Source organism: Oncorhynchus kisutch, linkage group LG30 (assembly GCF_002021735.2).
Source record: "Oncorhynchus kisutch isolate 150728-3 linkage group LG30, Okis_V2, whole genome shotgun sequence".
NCBI lineage: Eukaryota > Metazoa > Chordata > Actinopteri > Salmoniformes > Salmonidae > Oncorhynchus > Oncorhynchus kisutch.
This window is the reverse complement of record NC_034203.2, coordinates 31,033,417-31,055,013: the sequence shown is the minus strand read 5'-3', so window position 1 is coordinate 31,055,013 and position 21,597 is coordinate 31,033,417. Positions and strand designations below refer to the sequence as shown.

General features: G+C 41.7%; 2 protein-coding genes across 3 annotated transcripts; one reads left to right on the top strand and one right to left on the bottom strand.

Annotated features, from left to right (window-relative positions):
• The first annotated feature begins 1,432 nt into the window (after positions 1 to 1,432).
• On the top strand, positions 1,433 to 13,419 carry aldh9a1b (aldehyde dehydrogenase 9 family, member A1b). The gene is made up of 12 exons (XM_020466866.2): positions 1,433 to 1,608; positions 1,820 to 2,034; positions 2,894 to 3,039; positions 3,292 to 3,421; positions 3,785 to 3,919; positions 4,123 to 4,319; positions 4,457 to 4,597; positions 4,718 to 4,906; positions 5,055 to 5,142; positions 11,523 to 11,664; positions 11,902 to 12,014; positions 12,239 to 13,419. Exons 2-12 carry the CDS (start codon positions 1,857 to 1,859, stop codon positions 12,331 to 12,333), a joined length of 1,554 nt encoding a protein of 517 aa, XP_020322455.1. The 5' UTR covers positions 1,433 to 1,608; positions 1,820 to 1,856; the 3' UTR covers positions 12,334 to 13,419.
• Positions 12,894 to 21,552, bottom strand: zte38 (zebrafish testis-expressed 38). Of its 2 annotated transcripts, XM_020466868.2 has the most exons (12): positions 19,974 to 21,552; positions 19,583 to 19,727; positions 19,353 to 19,416; positions 19,189 to 19,225; positions 19,074 to 19,094; positions 18,920 to 18,946; positions 18,751 to 18,818; positions 18,522 to 18,670; positions 14,126 to 14,370; positions 13,901 to 13,949; positions 13,728 to 13,768; positions 12,894 to 13,597 (listed from the first exon to the last, which is right to left on the bottom strand). In XM_020466868.2, the coding sequence occupies exons 1-12, from the start codon at positions 20,022 to 20,024 to the stop codon at positions 13,544 to 13,546; spliced, it is 951 nt and encodes a 316-aa protein (XP_020322457.1). In that variant the 5' UTR covers positions 20,025 to 21,552; the 3' UTR covers positions 12,894 to 13,543. The 2 variants fall into 2 exon arrangements, with proteins under 2 accessions (XP_020322457.1, XP_020322456.1); XM_020466867.2 differs by having other exon boundaries at positions 12,894 to 13,768.
• Positions 21,553 to 21,597: the final 45 nt, after the last annotated feature.

Sequence of the window (21,597 nt, the reverse complement as noted above, 5' to 3'; positions counted from 1 at the left end):
TCGGGTTGAAATGTGTCGGGAAGAAAATGAGAGAAGGCCTTCAAATAGTTTACAGCTGATGGAAAGGTCAAAGGAAAGTAACAGCACGAGTGGCAAACGACATGCAACATGCTGAGAAAATTCAAGTTGGGAGTGGGACTCCACAAAAAGGTAAGACGCAAACTGACTCTTAGAGCTATGAAAGCCAAGTTATTTTGCACTGTTCAAGCTTTTGTTTGATTGCTTATTTGACTTTACAATTACTATACTTACAGGTGATGAAGAGGAACAGAAAGGCCAAACCATGCCTGTAGAGGACCCAGTAGAGAGCTTCAATGAGCTGCAGCGTTCTGGACACCTTGAAGAGGCGAGGGGTGGACTGGAGTTTCTGGTGAAAGCAGAGCAGGTGGAAGAACATGTAGCCCAGGGAACCATACAAGATCCAGGAATCACAGACAGTGTGGACTTTAGAATGGACGAGAGAGATAGTCAGCTGTGGTCCTCTGTTACACAAGGACTAAGTGGGAATAATTCTGGCCACCCAGATGGGTCTTACTCTACAGGGAGATGCTTACAGATGTTCTCATCTCAGGCAGATCAATATCCCGCTCCCATCCCATCCCACCCTTCCTGTAACTCTTTGTCCATTGTAGGGAAACCACTGGATGACATATTCAGCACTGTCCCACTGAAAGTGGAGCCTGAGAGGCATCCTGTGTATCATGACAATGCCATGTCTGAGTCCATACAAGCTGTGCAGGGGCAGTACAGAGATACTCTGAATCCTGTTGTGAGGGAGGGCTTGATTTTACATCCCAGAATGCAGCAGCCAGGACCTTCTTCACAAGGGCTCTTGAGAGCAACTGAGATTACATCAGAGTCTCACTCACACAACCAAGAGCATATTCTTAATAAGAACAGATTGAAAACAAAGAGGTTGGTAAATGTTTGGAGAGCTGTACCAAACCAAAAAGTGTTAATCTGCTCATTGTGTGGAAAGTGCTTCCACTGCCATTGTCAACTTGAAGCACACCAACACTCTCATGCTGGAGTCAAGCCATACAGATGTTCACACGGGTGAGAGACCTTTCAGTTGCAGACTCTGTGGCAAAATGTTTACAAGGCAGGACAACTGCCAAACACATGAGAGATTTCACAGTGGACAGGAGCCATTTAGTTGTATGCAGTGTGGTAAAAGTTTTACAGTTCTCTGTAACCTCAAACTACACCAAAAACATAAATGTAAATTTGCCAATGTAAGATTGCATGTTGTTCAGTTTTCCTCAGCATTATACAGTTAATGAACTGTTTGTGCTAATTGTTGATCCATTCAACTGTACTGAGATTAGCAGGTTTAGATTTCCAACATGTCATGGGTTTCTACATAATTAATCAACTATTTAAGGTGTTGAACCTCTTTTTAATGTCATTTTTTCTTTGCCTCAAGAGCCAAAGAGCTGCATGGATTGAATTGCTTTGCGCGTGTTCTCCTGTAGTTACGGTTAATTTCCATAGCAACATTTCTCGTAGCAGCAGTTCGTGGTCGTGCATTTTGGGGTTAAATATAAAGTTTACATTTGATGATCGCATTGTAAAACATCTTTAACATTTCTACAAGGACATGTTTGTGTAAGTACAATGCAACGACATGTGGAACTGATATTTTGTTACAACTGTCAGTAAATCGCTATATTTGTTTACGGATAGTTTAATTGTTGCCACAGTTCGACTGCCAGCTAACGTTAGCCTGCTACATTTTGTAACATAAATGCATGATTATTGCTTGAGGGTTTTGTTCACTGTTGTTTTTGACCTAACTACTGTTTTTTTGCCGTTGTAGCTAGGTGTCCACTGTCCGAAGTCCGACTGTCAGAAAGATGCTTCAAAAGCTTGTTTTGTTCCGGTTTCTCCGACCTGCTGCTATACTCTCTGCAGCTCTACGTTGTGCCTCATCGGGGACCGTGGACGTCAAAGTCCCGCTGAACTTCTGGTGCGGAGACAGAGTGAAGATCAAGGATGTGTCAACCACTGAGCCTGTTTACGAACCTGCAACGGGTAGCTACCTGGTTTCTAAAGAGTACTCTCTGAAAGCTCTGTCGACTTTTATAACGATTTATTTGATCATAACTTGATTTTTACATGTTCATACATACTTTTTCTTTTATTGATCAACCTCCACTGTTGGACTTAGATATGAAGTCACTGTAATTTTATTCAGCTGGCTGAAAACCAATTGTTTTGTCACATGACACATCATGTAACCTGTAATAAATGTTTCACTGTTTCCTTGTTACAGTCACACTCCGTGGAATGGGTATATAGTTGATGGGTGTGCCCACATCAGAATTGGAGAAATACACAATTTACTTGTTGAAATAAGTTATGTTTCTCATAGCATGTCAGATAGTTTGTCCAGTGTGTGTGTGTGTATGTGACTAGTGCTATAATGGCACAGATACGAAGATGAGTCCTTTATCTCTATGGTTGCGCCTCATTGGGGACTGTGGAGGTCAAAGTCCCACTAAGGGTTAATGAAAAACTGAAATTGATCTTAGGTCTATATTAATTGATGTTAACCCCAAATGCTTTCTTATATTGATTCATCTCCACTGTTGGGCTTTGATCTGAAGTCATTGTCTTTTTATTAAGCTGTCTGAAAACCAATTGTTTTTCACACACACGTCATGTATCCTGTCATAAACTTTGTTTCCTTGTTATGGTCACACTAAGCTGAATGGGTATAGGCATAGTTGATGCGTATATACCCTACACTGGAGTGGAGGAATACACAATTTCCTGATATAACTTCTGTCATGTTTCTCATAGCATGTCAGATAGTTTGTCCAGTGTGTGTGTGTGTATAAAATAAAAGGTGAAATAAAATATGACAAGCGCTGCTGTTTTGTGCTGGCAGGTCGGGTCCTGTGTGAGCTAGAGCTCTGTGGGTCTCTGGAGGTGAACCAGGCAGTGCAGGCAGCCCAGTCTGCCTACCAGGCCTGGAGCCGGATGTCAGGGATGGAGAGGGCACACATCATGATAGAAGCTGCCCGTATCATTGAGGTATCCATCCCAGAACGCATCTCTTTTTGATACCAGATTTTGATGATCAGTCACTCCAAATTCACAGTCTATTCTGCCCCCCACACAGTCAGAACTGAAAACAGAATCCATCTCATTGCTCAAGATTATACTGTTTGCACATGCTGTAGGTTAACTTGAGTGTACTAATTTGGAATGCACTCAAAAGTCAGTTCATTTGAGTTTTTGGATTGAAGTCTCTGACTATTAAACTTGCTCTCCTGTTGTGGACAGAACAGGAGAGAAGACATTGCGGAGATCGAGGTGGTGAACAACGGGAAGTCCATCACAGAAGCCCGAATGGACGTGGACTCTGCCAGACTGTGTATAGAGTATTACGCTGGAGTGGCCAGCACTCTGGCAGGTTGGCATGACGATGGATAGGGGGTTTACACTGGGTCATAATAGGAATTCTGATGCAGTTGGGGGGAGGATAGCCAGAAGAGGACTGGCCACCCCTCAGCCTGGTTCCTCTCTAGGTTTCTTCCTAGGTTTTGGCCTTTCTAGGGAGTTTTTCCTAGCCACTGTGCTTCTACACCTGCATTGCTTCCTGTTTGGAGTTTTAGGCTGGGTTTCTGTACAGCACTTTGAGATATCAGCTGATGTAAGAAGGGCTATATAAATACATTTGATTTGATTGTTGGCATTAGTGTGTAGTAAAGATATCAAGATGACTAGGTATGCTGCTGACCACTAATGGTGTTGTTTGCCCGTTCTGTCCATCTAGGCCAGCATATCCAGCTACCTGGAGGCTCCTTTGCCTACACACGGCGGGAGCCTCTGGGCGTCTGTGTGGGGATCGGTGCATGGAACTACCCCTTTCAGATAGCAGCCTGGAAGTCGGCCCCAGCCCTGGCCTGTGGTATGACCACACACTCTTTTTAAGGTTACAGTATAAAGTCAAAGACACACTTTATTGCCATAATTGTTACTATGCAAAACAATGCAACAGTAATCTTTTAAACTTGCTCAATTTACATTGACACAAACACAATTGATAGAAATAAAAAAAATCAATAATACACAAACATTCCTTTTCCCTCTGTCTTGCTCTCACCCCATCAGGCAACTCCATGGTGTTCAAGCCTTCACCTGTGACTCCAGTGACGGCGGTGATGCTGGCGGAGATTTATGCCAAGGCCGGGACCCCAGAGGGGCTGTTCAACATAGTTCAGGGTGGGCAGGAGACAGGCAGCCTGCTCTGCCACCACCCGGACGTGGCTAAGGTCTCCTTCACCGGCAGTGTGCCCACAGGCAAGAAGGTAAATCTAAAAATCCCAGAATAAGATCGCAACTGAAGTTTTTTTGTGTTGAGACTATAATTCATACAATGTCTGTTGTAATTGTGGGAAAAGTAGTCTTTGGCATTAACACATAACAAATCACTCTTAACCCTCAGATTATGGAGATGTGCTCCAAGGGGGTAAAGCAAGTGACTCTGGAACTTGGTGGGAAGTCTCCTCTGCTCATCTTTGAGGACAGTGACCTGGGGAACGCAGTGAAGGGGGCTCTCATGGCCAACTTCCTATCCCAGGGCCAGGTTAGGGTGTTGGGTTTTACAAGTTTCAGCGCTTTCAACGTGGTGACACAGTCCTTAACACCAGCTCCTCTATGAATGTACTTTTTTTTTTCTTCCATTGTGTGTTTTTGTTCAACCCAGGTTTGCAGCAATGGGACCCGGGTGTTTGTTCAGAGGCAGATGTTGCCTGAGTTCCTGGAGGAGGTTGTGAGGAGGACCAAGGACATTGAGATAGGGGACCCACTACTGGAGAGCACTCGTATGGGAGCACTGGTCAGCCGGCCACACCTTGACAGAGTCCTGGGCTACGTCGAACAGGCCAGGAAAGAGGTACAATTCAAAGAGACTAAAAGTACCTCTTTTCAATAGTATTATCTTAAGTTCCTGGTAAGCCGTAAGAATCAGATCAGACCAATAATAAGGGGCAAAAATGATGTCACTGACAAGTAAATTGAAGACCATTTTACTCTGACTCTAGGGTGCCAAGGTGTTGTGTGGAGGGGAACCCTTCGTTCCTTTAGATCCCAAACTCAGAGGTGGATACTACATGACACCATGTGTATTGGGTGAGCCTAGTTTTTATTATTATGGACTATTGGAAGTACACTCCCCTACCTATGTATTTGGACTCTCTATACTCAAGCATTTTGGATTTGAGATCAAATCTTTTATATGAGGGGACTGTATGGAATGTCACCTTTTATTTGAGGGTATTTTCATATCTCATTTAGAAAATAAAGCACTTCATAGATCTAGACTCCCCCGTTTGAAGATGTGAGTATTCTGACAAATTTCACTTATAGTTTACCAAAGTAGTCAAAACGTTGAATATTTGGTCCCATATTTCTAGCAAGTAATGACTACATCACGCTTGTGACACTACAAACTCGTTGGTTGCATTTGTAGTTTGTTTTGGTTGAGTTTTGGGTTATGGTTTGTCCAATAGGAACTGAATGATGACTGGAGTAATTTACTTTCTAAGTGAGTAGATAAGATGTTTCTGAACACTTCTAATTCAATCTTAATAATGCCATGATTAAGAAAAATCATGAATGAACAAGGCTGAGTGAGAAAGTTAGAGGCTATAACAAATCATGCTAACCTCTCACCCATTACCAATAATGAAGAGATTAGCATTTTTGGGGGGGCTATCATCTTTCTCACTCATCATCATTCACGATTCATTCATGATTATCCATAATCATGGTAGCATCTACATTCACGTAGAAATGTTCACAAACATCTTCTATTCTTACTTACAATAAAAGTGTCTCCAAAATGAGAAAATACATTATTCACCATTTACTTCCTATTGGACAAAACATAATCTGTGACACAATCAAAACAAGCTGTAAATGCATTCAACAAATAGAGCCATAAGTACAGGACTTCACGGGTCCAAAAAGTTGGGGGAAAAAAGTTTCCCACCCAGACCTGATATGCATAAATACATTTTTAAAACCCGTTCTGAATGAACCCGAGGACAACTAGAACCCGTGCCGTATAGACCTGGTTGGGTCCGAGTAAGGGAAGCGGCAGAAAAGTATAATTTTTTAAAGCTACTTTATTAACCAGCGCTGATAACTTGTGAGAGGAGGGAGAGAGAGGTGCTGCTCTAGCAGGCGGGGGAGGGGCCATACTGTGAGCCAGTGACACGGGTGCAGGGAGGGAGAGACTGCAACCAACCAAACCTACTACTATAGTAGACTAATAGCTGCCATAGCTAGGTTATTTATCCTCAAATATGATTATGTAGTACCTGTCTTGACTGTGTTAAACCAAGATGATGTAGCAGTCAAACTTGTTTGTCTTTGTCTTATCCCGTGTAAATAGCCGGTTCTTTTCGTGTATATTTTTAATCTCACTTTCTATCTACGAACTAAATATACTTTCCTGCAATCTGCCTCCTACAATATGGTACGGATCTGATATTTTTATAACCGGAACTTCCATCAGGAGCTAGTCAGCTAACTAGCTACTAGTCTTTGTTAGCCACGGCTAGCGGTCTTCACCTTTAGCTCGGATACCAGCCAGCCTTAGCCAGAACAATACCTGCCAGTCTGCACAGCGCGATATCAACCCAGAGCATATCGGACTGCTTCTCTCTACCACATCACCGGATTCCTGCCACTCTGGATCATTACACCGGATCATCGCAGCTAGCTAGCTGCAAACGAGTGGCTACTGTTAGCTAACGCCTCTGTCCCGAAGCAAGCACCAGTTAGCCTTGAGCTAGGTCCATATACCAGCTAATTCTAGGGCTACAATACCTCTTTTGCCAATTGGCCTTGACCCTTTATTGTCGACACGGAGCCCCGCCGATCCATCACGATTGGTCTGCCGACGTAATTGCCCGACGTGGTCTCAACAGGCTATTCCGTTATGTCGCTGAAGAACCATCTGCTAGCCCCGGCCCGCTAGCCTTCTGAACGCTGTGTTCCCCGCTCGCCTAGCATAGTAGTGACTACCAAATGGCCCCCTGACTCACCTATTGCTGTTCATTGGACCCTATGATCACTTGGCTACACAGCTGATGCCCCCTGGACTGTTTCAATAATACAGTACCTCATTTTGTTTATCTGTCGGTTTATCTGTCGGCCCCAGCCTCGAACTCAGGCCCTGTATGTACCTAACTGCCCATTCATCGCCATTTACCCATTGTTGTCTTAGCTCTCCCGATCAACACCTGTGATTCCTCTCTCTATTGTCAATATGCCTTGTCTACTGCTGTCTCGGCTAGTTCTTAGTGTTTTGTTTCACTGTAGCCCTCAGTCCTGCTCAACATGCCTTAGATAGCTCTTTTGTTCCACCCCACACACATGCAGAGACCTAACCTGGCTTAACTGGTGCCTCCAGAGACGAAACCTCTCTCATCGTCCGTCACTCAACGCCTAGGTTTACCTCCACTGTACTCACATCCCACCATACCCTTGTTTGTACATTATGCCCTGAATCTATTCTACTACGCCCAGAAATCTTCTCCTTTTTATTGTTCCCAACGCACTAGATGACCAGTTCTTATAGCCTTTTACCGTACCCTTGTCCTACTCCTCCTCTGGTGATGTAGAGGTTAACCCAGGCCCTGTAGCCCCAAGTTCCACTCCTATTCCCCAGGCGCTATCATTTGTTGACTTCTGTAACCTTAAAAGTCTTGGTTTCATGAATGTTAGCATCAGAAGCCTCCTCCCTAAGTTTGTTTTATTCACTGCTTTAGCACATTACGCCAACCCAGATGTCTTAGCCGTGTCTGAATCCTGCCTTAGGAAGGACATCAAATATTCTGACATTTTCATCCCCAACTACAACATTTTCCACCAAGATAGAACTGCCAAAGGGGGCGGAGTTGCAATCTACTACAGAGATAGTCTGCAGAGTTCTGTCATGCTATCCAGGTCTGTGCCGCTTGTTATCCCTCCCATTTATCTTCAGAGTTCCTACTGTTAGGTGACCTAAACTGGGATATGCTTAACACCCCGGCCGTCCTTCAATCTAAGCTAGATGCCCTCAACCTCACACAAATTATCAAGGAACCTACCAGGTATAACCCTACAGCCGTAAACACAGGCACCCTCATAGATATCATCCTGACCACCTGCCATTTAAATACACCTCTGCTGTCTTCAACCAGGAACTCAGCGATCACTGCCTCATTGCCTGCGTCCGTAATGGGTCCGCGGTCAAACGACTACCCCTCAAACGCTCCCAAATTCACTTCAGTGAGCAGGCCTTTCTAATCGACCTGGCCCGGGTATCCTGGAAGGATATTGACCTCATCCCGTCAGTAGAGGATGCCTGGTAATTCTTTAAAAGTGCTTTCCTCACCATCTTAAATAAGCATGCCCAGTTCAAAAAATGTAGAACTAAGAACAGATATAGCTCTTGGTTCACTCCAGACTTGACTGCCCTTGACCAGCACAAAAACATCCTGTGGCATACTGCATTAGCATTGAATAGCCCCCGCAATATGCAACTTTTCAGGGAAGTTTGGAACCAATATACACAGTCAGTTAGGAAAGCAAAGGCTAGATTTTTCAAACAGAAATTTGCATCCTGTAGCACAAACTCCAAAAAGTTTTGGGTCACTGTAAAGTCCATGGAGAATAAGACAACCTCCTCCCAGCTGCCCACTGCACTGAGGCTAGGAAACACTGTTACCACCAATAAATCTACGATTAATTTCAATAAGCATTTTTCTACGGCTGGCCATGCTTTCCACCTGGCTACCCCTATCCCGGGCCAACAGCTCTGCACTCCCCACAGCAACTTGCCCAAGCGCCCCCGCTTCAACTTCACCCAAATTCAGAAAGCTGATGTTCTGAAAGAGCTGCAGAATCTGGATCACTACAAATCAGCTGGGCTAGACAATTTGGACCTTCTCTTTCTAAAATGATCCACCGCATATCGTCTGAGATCCCTAAAGATTGAAAAGCTGCCGCAGTCATCCCCATTTTTCAACAGGTACAAAAGTATCTATATCCACAGTAAAACGAGTCCTATATCGACATAACCTGAAAGGTCACTCAGCAAGGAAGAAGCCACTGTTCCAAAACCTCCATAAAAAAGCCAGACTACGGTTTGCAGCTGCACATGGGGACAAAGATTGCTCTTTTTGGAGAAATGTCCTCTGGTCTGAGGAGACAAAAATAGAACTGTTTGGCCATAATGACCATCGTTATGTTTGGAGGAAAAAGGGGGAGGCTTGCAAGCCGAAGAACACCATCCCAACAGTGAAGCACGGGGGTGGCAGCATCATGTTGTGGGGGTGCTTTGCTGCAGGAGGGACTGGTGCACTTCACAAAATAGATGGCATCATGAGGAAGGAAAATTGTGTGGAAGACATCAGTCAGGAAGTTAAAGCTTGGTCGCAAATTGGTCTTCCAAATGGACAATGACCCCAAGCATACTTCCAAAGTTGTGGCAAAATGGCTTAAAGACAACCAAGTCAAGGTATTGGAGTGGCCATCACAAAGCCCTGACCTCAATCCTATTGAAAATGTGTGGGCAGATCTGAAAAAGTGTGTGCGAGCAAGAAGGCCTACAAACCTGACTCAGTTACACCAACTCTGTCAGGAGGAATCGGCCAAAATCGGGCCAAAAACTTATTGTGGGAAGCTTGTGGAAGGCTACCCTAAACGTTTGACCCAAGTTAAACAATTTAAAGGCAAAGCTACCAAATACTAATTGAGTGTATGTAAACTTCTGACCCAATGGGAATGAGATTAAAGAAATAAAAGCTGAAATAAATCATTCTCTCTACTATTATTCTGACATTTCACATTCTTAAAATAAAGTGGTGACCCTAACTGACCTAAGACAGGGCATTTTTACGAGGATTAAATGTCAGGAATTGTGAAAAACTGAGTTTAAATGTATTTGGTTAAGGTGTATGTAAACTTCTGACTTCAACTGTATAATTCTTTGCTAGGTAAATCCCCGCCTAATCTCAGCTCTCTGGTCACCATAACAACACCCACCTGTAGCACGCGCTCCAGCCTGTATATTTCACTGGTCATCCCCAAAGCCAACTCCTCCTTTGGCCGTTTGTCCTTACAGTTCTTTGCTGCCAATGACTGGAACGAATTGCAAAAATCACTGGAGCTGGAGACTTATATCTCCCTCATTAACTTTAAGCGTCAGCTGTCAAAGCAGCTTACCGATCATTGCACCTATACACAGCCCATCTGTAAATAGCCCACCCAACTACCTCATCCCCCATACTGTTATTTATTTTTGCTCTTTTGCATCCTAGTATGTCTACTTGCACATCATCATCTGCACATCTATTACTCCAGTGTTAATGCTAAATTGTAATTATTTCGTCACTACGGGCTATTTATTGCCTTTCCCCACTTATCCTACCTCATTTGCTTACACTGTGTATAGATTTTTCTATTGTGTTATTGACTGTATGTTTGTTTATCCCATGTGTAAGTCTGTGTTGTTTTTGTCCCACTGCTTTGCTTTATCTTGGCCAGGTTGCAGTTGTAAATGAGAACTTGTTCTCAACTGGTCTACCTGGTTAAATAAAGGTGAAATAACATTTTTTAATTAAATAACCGGGAGAAGCTAGTTAGGCTAAATGAGGCTACTGTGCATGCACTTTCTCATCCTACAGTTACAAATAACAACAACTCCATTCAGAATATTAAGTAGCAGCCTACCTGTTGGCTCTTGGTCATTTAAGCCTGTTCTTGTCCTTCAACTTTTAATTCTGTCAAATTCCATCTTCCATTGATTAGATATCTCTGAACTGTTGCCACACGAGGAGGCTTTATGACTGAAGCCTATTGGCTCTTTGATGACTTGTGATTTGTCGACGACAATAAACTACACGCTTCAGACTCCACTCTTGTGAAAAGCAGCATAAATTATAGAATTTGTCCCTCTACTGCAGCAGTCACATTCAGATCTGTACGGGTCCTTCCGGATAAGTTATTTAAAATACATATACCTGAGACCCGTGACAATCATCATATCAGAGCCGACCCAGACCCGTGACATTATTCTGGATTCGGAGCCACGTGGGTCCCGTCTCGGGTATTGGGTTACAGGTGGATGAAGACCTCTAGTCACAAGTTTGATGTAGTCATTGTGTGCAAGAAATATGGTACCAAATACTAAACTTTTGACTACTTTAATACACTAAGTGAAATTTGTCAAATCTTCAAATGGGGGGAGTAGATCTATAAAGTGCTTTAATTTCTAAATCAGATATGTATGAAAATACCCTCAAATAAAAGGTGACATTCTGTACTGTCACCTCACATGCAACATATATCAAATCCAAATGCTGGAGTACAGACAAATTTCAAAAATATTCATCACTGTCCCAATACATACATAAGGGAGTATTTATAGTCTCTTTAGTCAATACTCATTGTACTGGTTTACTATTTATATACCTCTTTCTTTCTCTCCCTCTTGTCCCTGCATCTCTTGGCCATAGGCGACTGCACGGACGACATGACATGTGTGAAGGAGGAGATCTTTGGGCCTGTGATGTCTGTGTTGTCCTTTGAAACAGAGGAGGAAGCTTTGCTGAGGGCCAACAACTCCGCCCTGGGCCTGGCTGCGGGGGTCTTCACCAGGTGATGATGTCATATAACACAGTTATCAGGGTTGTGTTCTGTAGAGAGAACATTTTTGAAACTGAGTGAAACAGGACGGTACTTCCTGGAGTTGTCCAATAAGAACAGTCAGTGTTCCTTTTTGAGTTTCAAAACGTTTTGCTACATTATACCATGAGCACCATCCTTCAGCTTGAGGTACACATTTAATCCCACTTCAGTGTTTGACCTGTTTCTTGCCATGTGTCTGGCCTGTAGTGACGTCAAGCGAGCACACCGTGTAGTGGAACACCTGAAGGCTGGATCCTGCTTCATCAACAACTATAACATCACCCCTGTGGAGGTGCCCTTCGGAGGGTTCAAGATGTCAGGTACAGTCCTACCGTATTCACACCAGATACCTGTCCTTTTCCTCTATGAGAGTAACAGAATTTAAACACGTAGGGGTTATTTGTAGTGTAGTAATCACGTTGGTTTGTTTGAATGCCTTTTTTCATAAAAATTTTCCACAGTATTTTGTGTTAGGTAGACTGCTGTCAACAATAGTAATAGCATGTGTCAAGAAGAATAAACATTTGCTATTGTCTCTCCACAGGCATCGGGAGAGAGAACGGTCAGGTGACTGTAGAGCACTACACACAAATGAAGACTGTGTTTGTGGAGATGGGGGACGTTGACAGTCTCTTTTAAACGTCAAGCCAGACCAATGGAGTCATGCAACTCAGAGATGTTCTGGGGGATGAAATACCAGCATCCTGAGACAGAAAAAGGTCTCTGGTACGTAGATAGTTGAATGAAGGATATACAGTAATATTGCCATCCATCTCTGATAGAGTTTAGCTTAGTTAGTTATTCTCCATTTAAAAAAAATTGTGTGATAAGATCTCCGTTCTGAACCAAATGGATAAATCGAAAGCCTTGATCGTGCCTTGATATTTTGTAACAAAATATTGATTAAATTGATTCTCATAACTATGGATGCCTTACATAAAAAAAGTACTTGACATTATGCAGCATGTTGCACTTTTTGTCACACTTTCACTGTTTGCCAATGGATGTAGGTTACAACAGGGTAACTGGTGCAGTCACCTGTCAGACGTTTGCCATTTCTGTAACTTTTTGGTCACTTAGACGCTCTTATCCAGGGCGACATACAGGAGAAATTAGGGTTAAGTGCCTTGCTCAAGTGCACATCGCCAGTAAAAAAAAAAAAATCTAGTCAGCTCGGGGATTCGACCCAGCAACCTTTCGGTTACTGTCCCAACCTCTTAACTGCTAGGCTACCTGCTGCCCCATTTCTTTGTACAATTGTATTTTTACTTGTACTTTGTATGTATCACCAAATCAATGTTTACCATTTCAAAGCTGTGTGCATGTATTTTCATTTCACCCTTTTTCATTTCTTCATTAATATGCATGACAAGTTTATAAATGGGCTTTGAAGTAAAGCTTTAATTCCATAAATATCATACTTACAATATTGTATATTTCAGGCATCACATATGGAACCAGCATGTCATAAGTTTTTTTTATTAATTTCATAAAAAAGAAAAGTTAAAGAACAAAGTATAAAAAAATATACAGCTACAATAAAACAAATGGAATTGATTTTCCTATGAATGGGAAAATATATTAGAAATGTCTAAGATATTGTAGATATATATTATGTGTTGTACAGGCAATGAACTGCAAAATAAATACCGTAAGGCTGGCTTTACTACTCGGGTTTTAAAAATGTTCAAACAGGCATAGAAATTAAATATTCATGTAAACATGCTTGGTGAGTAAAATCCTTGTAATCTAATGAGGAAGTTACGTCCTCGATCCACATTCATGTTTACTGTGTCTGACAGGAAGCTGAAAAAGTAGGGTCTTCATTGCTGTCTTCATCAAAAAAAAATTATTGCTCTTTTCTTCCTTTTTTCTTTGCCAGTTTATTGGCAGCACCTTTACTCTGTTTGAAAGAATATAGTTTTTACACCATTGAGCTGTTGCTCATGTAGCTCCATCTTCTCTTCCTCCAAAAACACAACACGCAAACCATTGTTGACCACAACCAACCAACTGCCCACAAACTCACTTACCTTTGCCACAGGTTTCTTGGGTTTCTTGAACTGTGCAGACTCTTAGAGAGAAAAAAATAAGCTATTATCGATATGTTAAATTAGTTAATTTATTGTTATTTATACCATAAAATGCATCCAGGTTTCATACAAAGAAAGTAAAAGAGATTGATGTGATTATCATTCCTTATTACCATCTTCAGAGGGAAAGTCATCTTCTTTGTATCTCTCATTGTCAGGATCCTGTGAATAATCAAACAAGACAGTAAATATCAGCAATCTACTGTGACTGAAACCTTGGCAGTGAGCACATTTCATTATTTGCATTGATCTAAGTGTGTGGAGAGAAGACTCCTGTCTTCAGATCAAACATGTTCAAGTTAGCCATTTTATTTGTGCTTTAGTTAAGAACAGCCCACCTGTGCACCGGTTGGCGCCAGCCCTGGCAGAGTCCTCTGCATAGCCGTGGAGACCTGACTCTCCTTCAGGTAGTTCTCCTCTTGCAGCTTCTCCACACGGCCCTGCTCCGCCGCCACCCTCACCTTCAGGGCGTGGAAAGGGGTGTGTACCTCACCCACTCTGAAGTGCACCGCCATGCCCTCGAACCACAGGTTGTCGTTCACCCCCTCCTTGAAACCTGGAGGCTCATAGTCAGCAGGGGTGACTGGGTAGAGAGGAAGGGAAAAAAACTGAATAATTAATGATTGATTGACTGACTCACTGAACATCATGCTTTGTGAGCTTTCTAAGTCCTATTAAACAACTGCATAATGTATTACAACCAAGAGCCATCGTATTTGACTAAAACTACAATGAATTTAATGAGAAGCATTTGCTTTCATCAATTTCGAAAGACGTGATCCAATAATTAATTTCTGTCTTGAGGTTCCAATATAGACATACTAAAGGGCTGTGGAGATCATGAAATTTTGTCAGCCGGTGATTGTCATTCAAATAACTGCCGGTCTCATTTAGCAGCTCTGGCATCCACTCATAGCCTACAAGCCACTGATGTGGACCTTTGGAACATCTACATTTTAAAACGTCTAATAAATCCATATAATATAGACTACAGCATCACAATAAATCCATTCTTTCAGATAGGTCTAAAGAAAGATGATATGAAGAAAATCAGAAGAGCATATTCTGAGTTATGTTAGGCCCTGATCTGGCTATGCCATCTGGCTGTGGGCTACACTAGTTCATTTAGCAGGCAAGATTTGCTTATAATTCCAGTGGCATTACAATTGAACATAGCTGATTAAAATGGAAAGGATATTTTTCCCCAAACAATTTGAGGGAGTGCGCACATTCTGTGTTGAACAGTTAAAGAAACAGGTCCTCCTATATGCTTAAAAGTTATTTATGCAACTTTAGTTGTTATACAAACCTTAGGCTATATGTTTGATTTCTAATACATTCTAGCATGCTGACCACACCGCTTGCGTCGTGCGCGCATTGCAAAATAAATGTACACATACATGTTATTCAATCATTGCACCCAGACTGCTCGCGTATGTCAACGAGCGTCTCCTTAGCCAGGCGCTAAAATAGAACTTGGTTCTATTTGTGACGTGTGACGCACTGCAAGTCCCGCCTCTCCCATCTCCTCATTGGTTTTAAGGAGCATATTCCCACGTGGGTGATTGAAAGACGAACTGAGGTCAACACTCCAGTCCAGTTGTTGGTGGTAATGCACCTTAAAGTTGGTTGCCAACTGCCATATAAAGTCCAAAGAAGAAGAATCCTGAAGGAGGTAATTACTAGAAACGAACTCTGTTTAACCTTTTATCTGTGGATTAATTGTTGAAGTAGAGTAACTTGTGCATTTCAGGTAAAATAACAACCCAATGTTTATATCCCAGGACAAATTAGTTCGAAACAGCTAGCTAGCTAAATTGCCATAAATGTTTAATGCTTTTCGACCTATCCCCAAATTAATACAGTTGGTTCAGAGTTTGTTTTTATATTTCAACCTGTGTCCTGATCACGTCTGGTATGGGGTGGACAATATCAACATGCGCGCAAGCAAGTGGTTTGGTCAGCATGTAAGGCTGCATGATGCGACAAATTATTATTTGAAAAAAGTTGCATGAAAGGGAAGTGCTCTGCTCTGTTTCTTGCGCAGGCAGCACACACTTCATCAGTCTCTCATCAGTCTCTCATTCCAGTGTTGTCAGGGTTTAGCCGGGGTAGGCCATCATTGTAAATAAGAATTTGTTCATAACTGACTTGCCTAGTTAAATAAAGGTTAAATAGAGGCTCTGTAGTCTATGGGCTGGCTCTCCAATCATGTTCCAGGGGTCTTGGGCCTATATAAGCTATGTTTGGAGTTATTTGGCCACTTCAGTTGTGATACAAAACTTAGCAAAACATACAGTGCCTTCGGGAAAGTATTCAGACCCCTTGACTTTTTCCACATTTTGTTAAATTACAGCCATATTTTTAAATTACAGCCTTTCCCTCTGGAATCTACACAAAGCGAAAACAGGTTTTTAGAAATTGAGCTCAGGTGCATCCTGTTTCTATTGACCATCCTTGACATGTTTCTACAACTTGATTGGAGTCCACCTGTGGTAAATTCAATTGGACATGATTTGGAAAGGAACACACCTGTCTATATAAGGTCCCACAGTTGACAGTCCATGTCAGAGCAAAAACCAAACCATTGGGTTGAAGGAATTGTCCGTAGAGCTCCGATACAGATTGTGTCGAGGCATAGATCTGGGGAAGGGTACCAAAAAATGTCTACAGCATTGAAGGTTCCCAATAACACAGTGGCCTCTATCATTCTTAAATGGAAGAAGTTTGTAACCACCAAGACTCTTCCTAGAGCTGGCCCGCCCGGCCAAATGGAGCAATAGGGGTAGAAGGGCCTTGGTCAGGGAGGTGACCAAAAACCTGATGGTCTCTCAGACAGAGCTCTAGAGTTCCTCTGTGGAGATGGGAGAACTTTCCAGAAGGAAAACTATCTCTGCAGCACTCCACCAATCAGGCCTTTGTGGTAGAGTGGCCAGACGGAAGCCACTCCTGAGTAAAAGGCACCTAAAGACTCTCAGACCATGAGAAATAAGATGCTCTGGTCTAGCGAAACCAAGATTGAACTCTTTGGACTAAATGCCAAGCGTCACGTCTGGATAAAACCTGGCACCATCCCTATGGTGAAGCATGATGGTGGCAGCATCATGCTGTGGGGATGTTTTTCAGCTGCAGGGACTGGGAGACTAGTCAAGATTGAGGAAAAGATAAATAGAACCAAGTACAGAGAGATCCTTGATGAAAACCTGTTCCAGCTCACCTTCCAACAGGACAACGGCCCTAAGCACACAGCCAAGACAATGCAGGAGTGGCTTCGGGACAAGTCTCTGAATGTCCTTGAGTGGCCCAGCCAGAGCCCGGACTTGAACCTGATCGAACATCTCTGGAGAGACCTGAAATTAGCTGTGCAGCAACACTCCCCATCTAACCCGACAGAGCTTGAGAGGATCTGCAGAGAAGATTGGGAGAAACTCCCCCAAATACAGGTGTGCCAAGCTTGTAGTGTCATACCCAAGAAGACTTGAGACTGTAATCACTGCCAAAGGTGCTTCAACAAAGCACTGAGTAAAGGGTCTGAATACTTTTGTGATATTTCAGTTATAAATTAGCAAAACATTTATTTTAAAGAAAAAGTTTAATCAATTTAAGAATAAGGCTGTAACGTAAACAAAATGTAGAAAACGTCAAGGGGTCTGAATACTTTCTGAAGGCACTGTATTAGCCTATGGGCTAGGCTACAGGGTGCATACAACTATGATTTGAAAAAGCCACAAGAAACATGCATGCGCTGTGCATCATTCACAAGTGATAATATTCTTACCATTTAGACTATTTTCAATTTAACCTTGTCTTCACATATACTAAATAATGTGTGTAAAAGTAGTTTTGATTTAGAATGGGCCATTATCATGCACCTGTCGGAACAGGGGCAAGGTAAAAAAAAAAAAAAACATGTCATCTGTATGCACTTGAAAAGCAAATGGGAGTACGCTTTTTCAGTGGTTAATTTTCAGGCCAGCCAGGTAGGCTACTTTTATCGTAAAGCGAAGCAATGTGCTTAATATTAGGAAAGTTGGGAAATACATACAGTAGGCCGAGCCTCTAGAAAGCTCATGAGATCTTCCTCTTTTTAATAATAGAGGCCATCACAACTCTGTTTTCTCACGCAATTGCATTGCCTATACAAATGTTGCTCAACAGGAACATTTATTTTATGCATCAACCAGCTATGAGGCGCTGGCGCTCACTGCGCAACAGGTGATCCTTTTCCGCTCAAACTCAATGCCAGGGCTCTCATGAGAAGCATTTCGCTACATTACAAGCATTTCACTACACCCACAGACAAGCATTTCGCTACACCCGCAAACAAGCATTTCGCTACACCCGCAGACAAGCATTTCGCTACACCCGCAGACAAGCATTTCGCTACACCCACAAGAACATCTGCTAAATATGTGTATGTGACCAATAAAATTTGATTAAGTGTTTGTTTTGATTTTCGAAGGTATTTGCATTGATGTCAGAGTGATTCGTGGGACACTAGAATGCTGAGTACCGAATATTAACAACTGGCCATTAGCAAGTTTGGTAGGCTACTAATGACCATCAGATCACAGTTTTGGAGAAACCTAGTTACTGTGACTCATGGTCACATGGAATTTGACTGCAATCATGACTCCTGACTGCCGGTGTGGCGGTAATACGGTCACCGCAACAGCTGTAGACATATACAGTAGTAACCCTTACTGTCAACAAAAACAAAGGGATTTGCCTTACTGTCGTCAAAGTAGTAGAGCTTCATGGTGAGGCAGACATCATTGGGGAGCACGTCCAAGTTCTGCATGAGGAGAAACAGCTTCCTGATCAAGAGGACAGAGGCCTTCTTGGTATCCTCCATCGTGATCTGCATCTCGACATTCTGGTTTCTGGGGATTCAAAAGGAGATCAGATATTTACCTTAGGCTGAATCAAAGCTTAAATGAGAAGATTGAAGCCACAAATTCACCTCAGAATGTCCATCTGTGGTCCTTTGTCTGTGTATGTGAACTTGAACTGGTATGACTCGATGATGCACTGATGGAGGGAGAAGCAACCATTAACATGTTAGAAGCAATGGAACTTCAGGGAACTTAGGTCTGTGTGTTTGTGAAGGGTTTTAAGGAGTGAGAACTTACGTTGGGATTATCTGGATTGGTGCAGACCTGCATATCATATTATACAAATTATAAAGCTTCCATTTCATTGAAATAGTGAGACCATTTTTAAATACAACAGTTGAGGACAAAATATGTATTTAGAAAAGACACATTGTTGTCTAGATTCACCTACCCCAATGAACACAACCTGAAGCTGTAAAAAGATAAGAAAATAGCCACAAATTGTCTGTTAAAACAAAACAAAATGATGAAACACATTTAAAAGAACCATAAGGTCCTGTACTTACATATCCTCTCTCTAATGCGTCGAAGCACCCCATCAGCCTTCAAAATAATAATTTAATGTCAGAATATGACCACCATCAAATGTAATTTGAGTGTTGTCTGACATGGGAAGCTGCTGTTTTGTATGAACTGGAAATATGTCTGTCCTGCAAAATAATGTACTTACCACTTTACAATTTTGCAGACACCAGGTGTTGTGCAGTCTTCTCGTAAAACTTTGATGCATAAATCTGGTGGATACATAAAAACAGTTGCTGAAAAAGACACTATGATAAAGACAGTATTATTTTTGGTTGTGTGGTGAGTGGTGACACAATTAACGAAATGCATGTGCTTGTTTACAACATTTTTAAACAACATGTCTTTGAAAAATAACCTTAACTGCCCTCACATCACCTTCTAGATATCGAGATCTGTAGGCGTCCTCTGGGAATATTCCTCTGAGATATGTGATGGAAGAAACGGCGAGGGCCATCATTCGCTTCACAAAGACCAGGGACTTTTCTTCAGTTTTCAGTTCGTTTTGAAATAAGCTGGTCCACTACAGAGGGGGAAAATCATTTCCGAATCTGGTGGGATGTTCAATGACAGTGCAGTTCTCATGCAAGACCACTTGAGTACGCCAGATGACTGACTGATGACAGAACTGACGTAAAATAGCTAACTATGCCAGCTAATATCATTGCAGATTGAAAGTACGATTTCTCCGTTTCACCGAGTGAAACGTATATTAGTTTCGATATACATTTACACAAGCTCATATTAATCAAGTGTTCCGTTCTCATACCTCTGCTGTCTCCTGTTTTTTTGGCCTACTACACATCTTTCCAGTTGCCATCGTGAACGTTGTTGGTTTGTCGTTAGCTAATTTCCAGTAGCTAGCGGCCTAATTTTACAGTACTGTCAATTATTTTAAAAGTATTTATATATTGTTAAAATAAGTGTTTATAGGTAGCTAACGTTCATCTGATATACTTTTGTCATAGACAAAACCACTAGGTATCTAGCGTACCTACCCCCTTGTTCAACCTGAGGTAAAAAGTACCGCGAGACCGAGTTTAACTGCACTCTTTTTTTTTCTAATGTAGAATAGTGTGTATACATACAAGTACACAAATAGACAATGATAACATATGCTAGGGGGTACAACAAATTACAGATTATACAAAGACCAAAAAAAAACACACACATATTTATTGTTTTAACAGCTTTCTTATTAGAATAATGTTGAATGGTCTTAATGTACTACTCGAATTCCTTATAGAAAACACGGAAGGGTGTTTTTTATCAGTGAATTTACATTTATGAATATGACATTTTTACCATTAGCACAATTACATTTACGATGTAAAATTGTTTTTCTTTATCTTTGGTTAAGGAGACAGAGCAGCACATTCTCCCATAAAAAAACAAAAGTCATCAAGAATATTAACAATTATAAAACTGAATATCTTTCCATAATTGTTTTACATGTAGACAATGGCAAAATAAATGCGAAACTGTTTCTGGATGCTCAACACAAAAAGTACAATCAATGTACAATCAATGTCTTTTTTGATTTTCTTCAGGTAATGATTCGCAGGGTAATATTTATGGATCATTCTGAAAGAGACCTCTTTGACCTTGTTAACAAGCAAGCATGTGTGGTAATAACCAGACTTTTCCCCAACAGATATTAGTGACCAATGTATTCCAGTAACTTGTGACATAAGGAATGGATATAATATCCCTTTGAAAAAAGCACGTATAGATCTGTTGTTCTGAGGGAGCAAGGAGAAACATATTTTCCCTATTGGAGAGTCAACTGGATTAAGCGAGGGTAGGTCAAGGAGGTGAGGTCTGGCTACACCTCTAAATAACATGAGAGTTCCAGATGGAATAGCATCAAAGACTATGGCGAACTCCAGGTGTTACAGGGATATTGTAACGAGATAAAAAAAAGTTGACTCACCAGGAGGATATGATTATTGAACCAGTTCTTAAAAATTCAAGACTTGTTTCTATACAAAATGTCCTTATTGTTCCAAATGAAATACCTATGTGGGGGAAATTATGTTTATATATTAATGACCACGCTAAGAATACTTGTCTATGAAAAGCAGATAATGTTGCAGGAATCTTATCAATGTTATAGTTACAAAGTAACATCAAATTGAGGCCACGTTAACTGCACAGTTGTGATGTGCAGTTCTCGAACAATTCGTTTTTTTTTTCTTCATTTGGCTAGTGCTGGCCGCAATAAATCCTACATGATTAAACCGGAAGGAACCCACATATGAATATACGTACAGTATGTGAACATGAGTAGATTACCTTGAAATCAACGGTCGGACATCTTGGACGCAGTTTTCTTACGACTGTTTTACACATTTATCAATTCATCCATATTATATTTCATTTTCATCATAAAA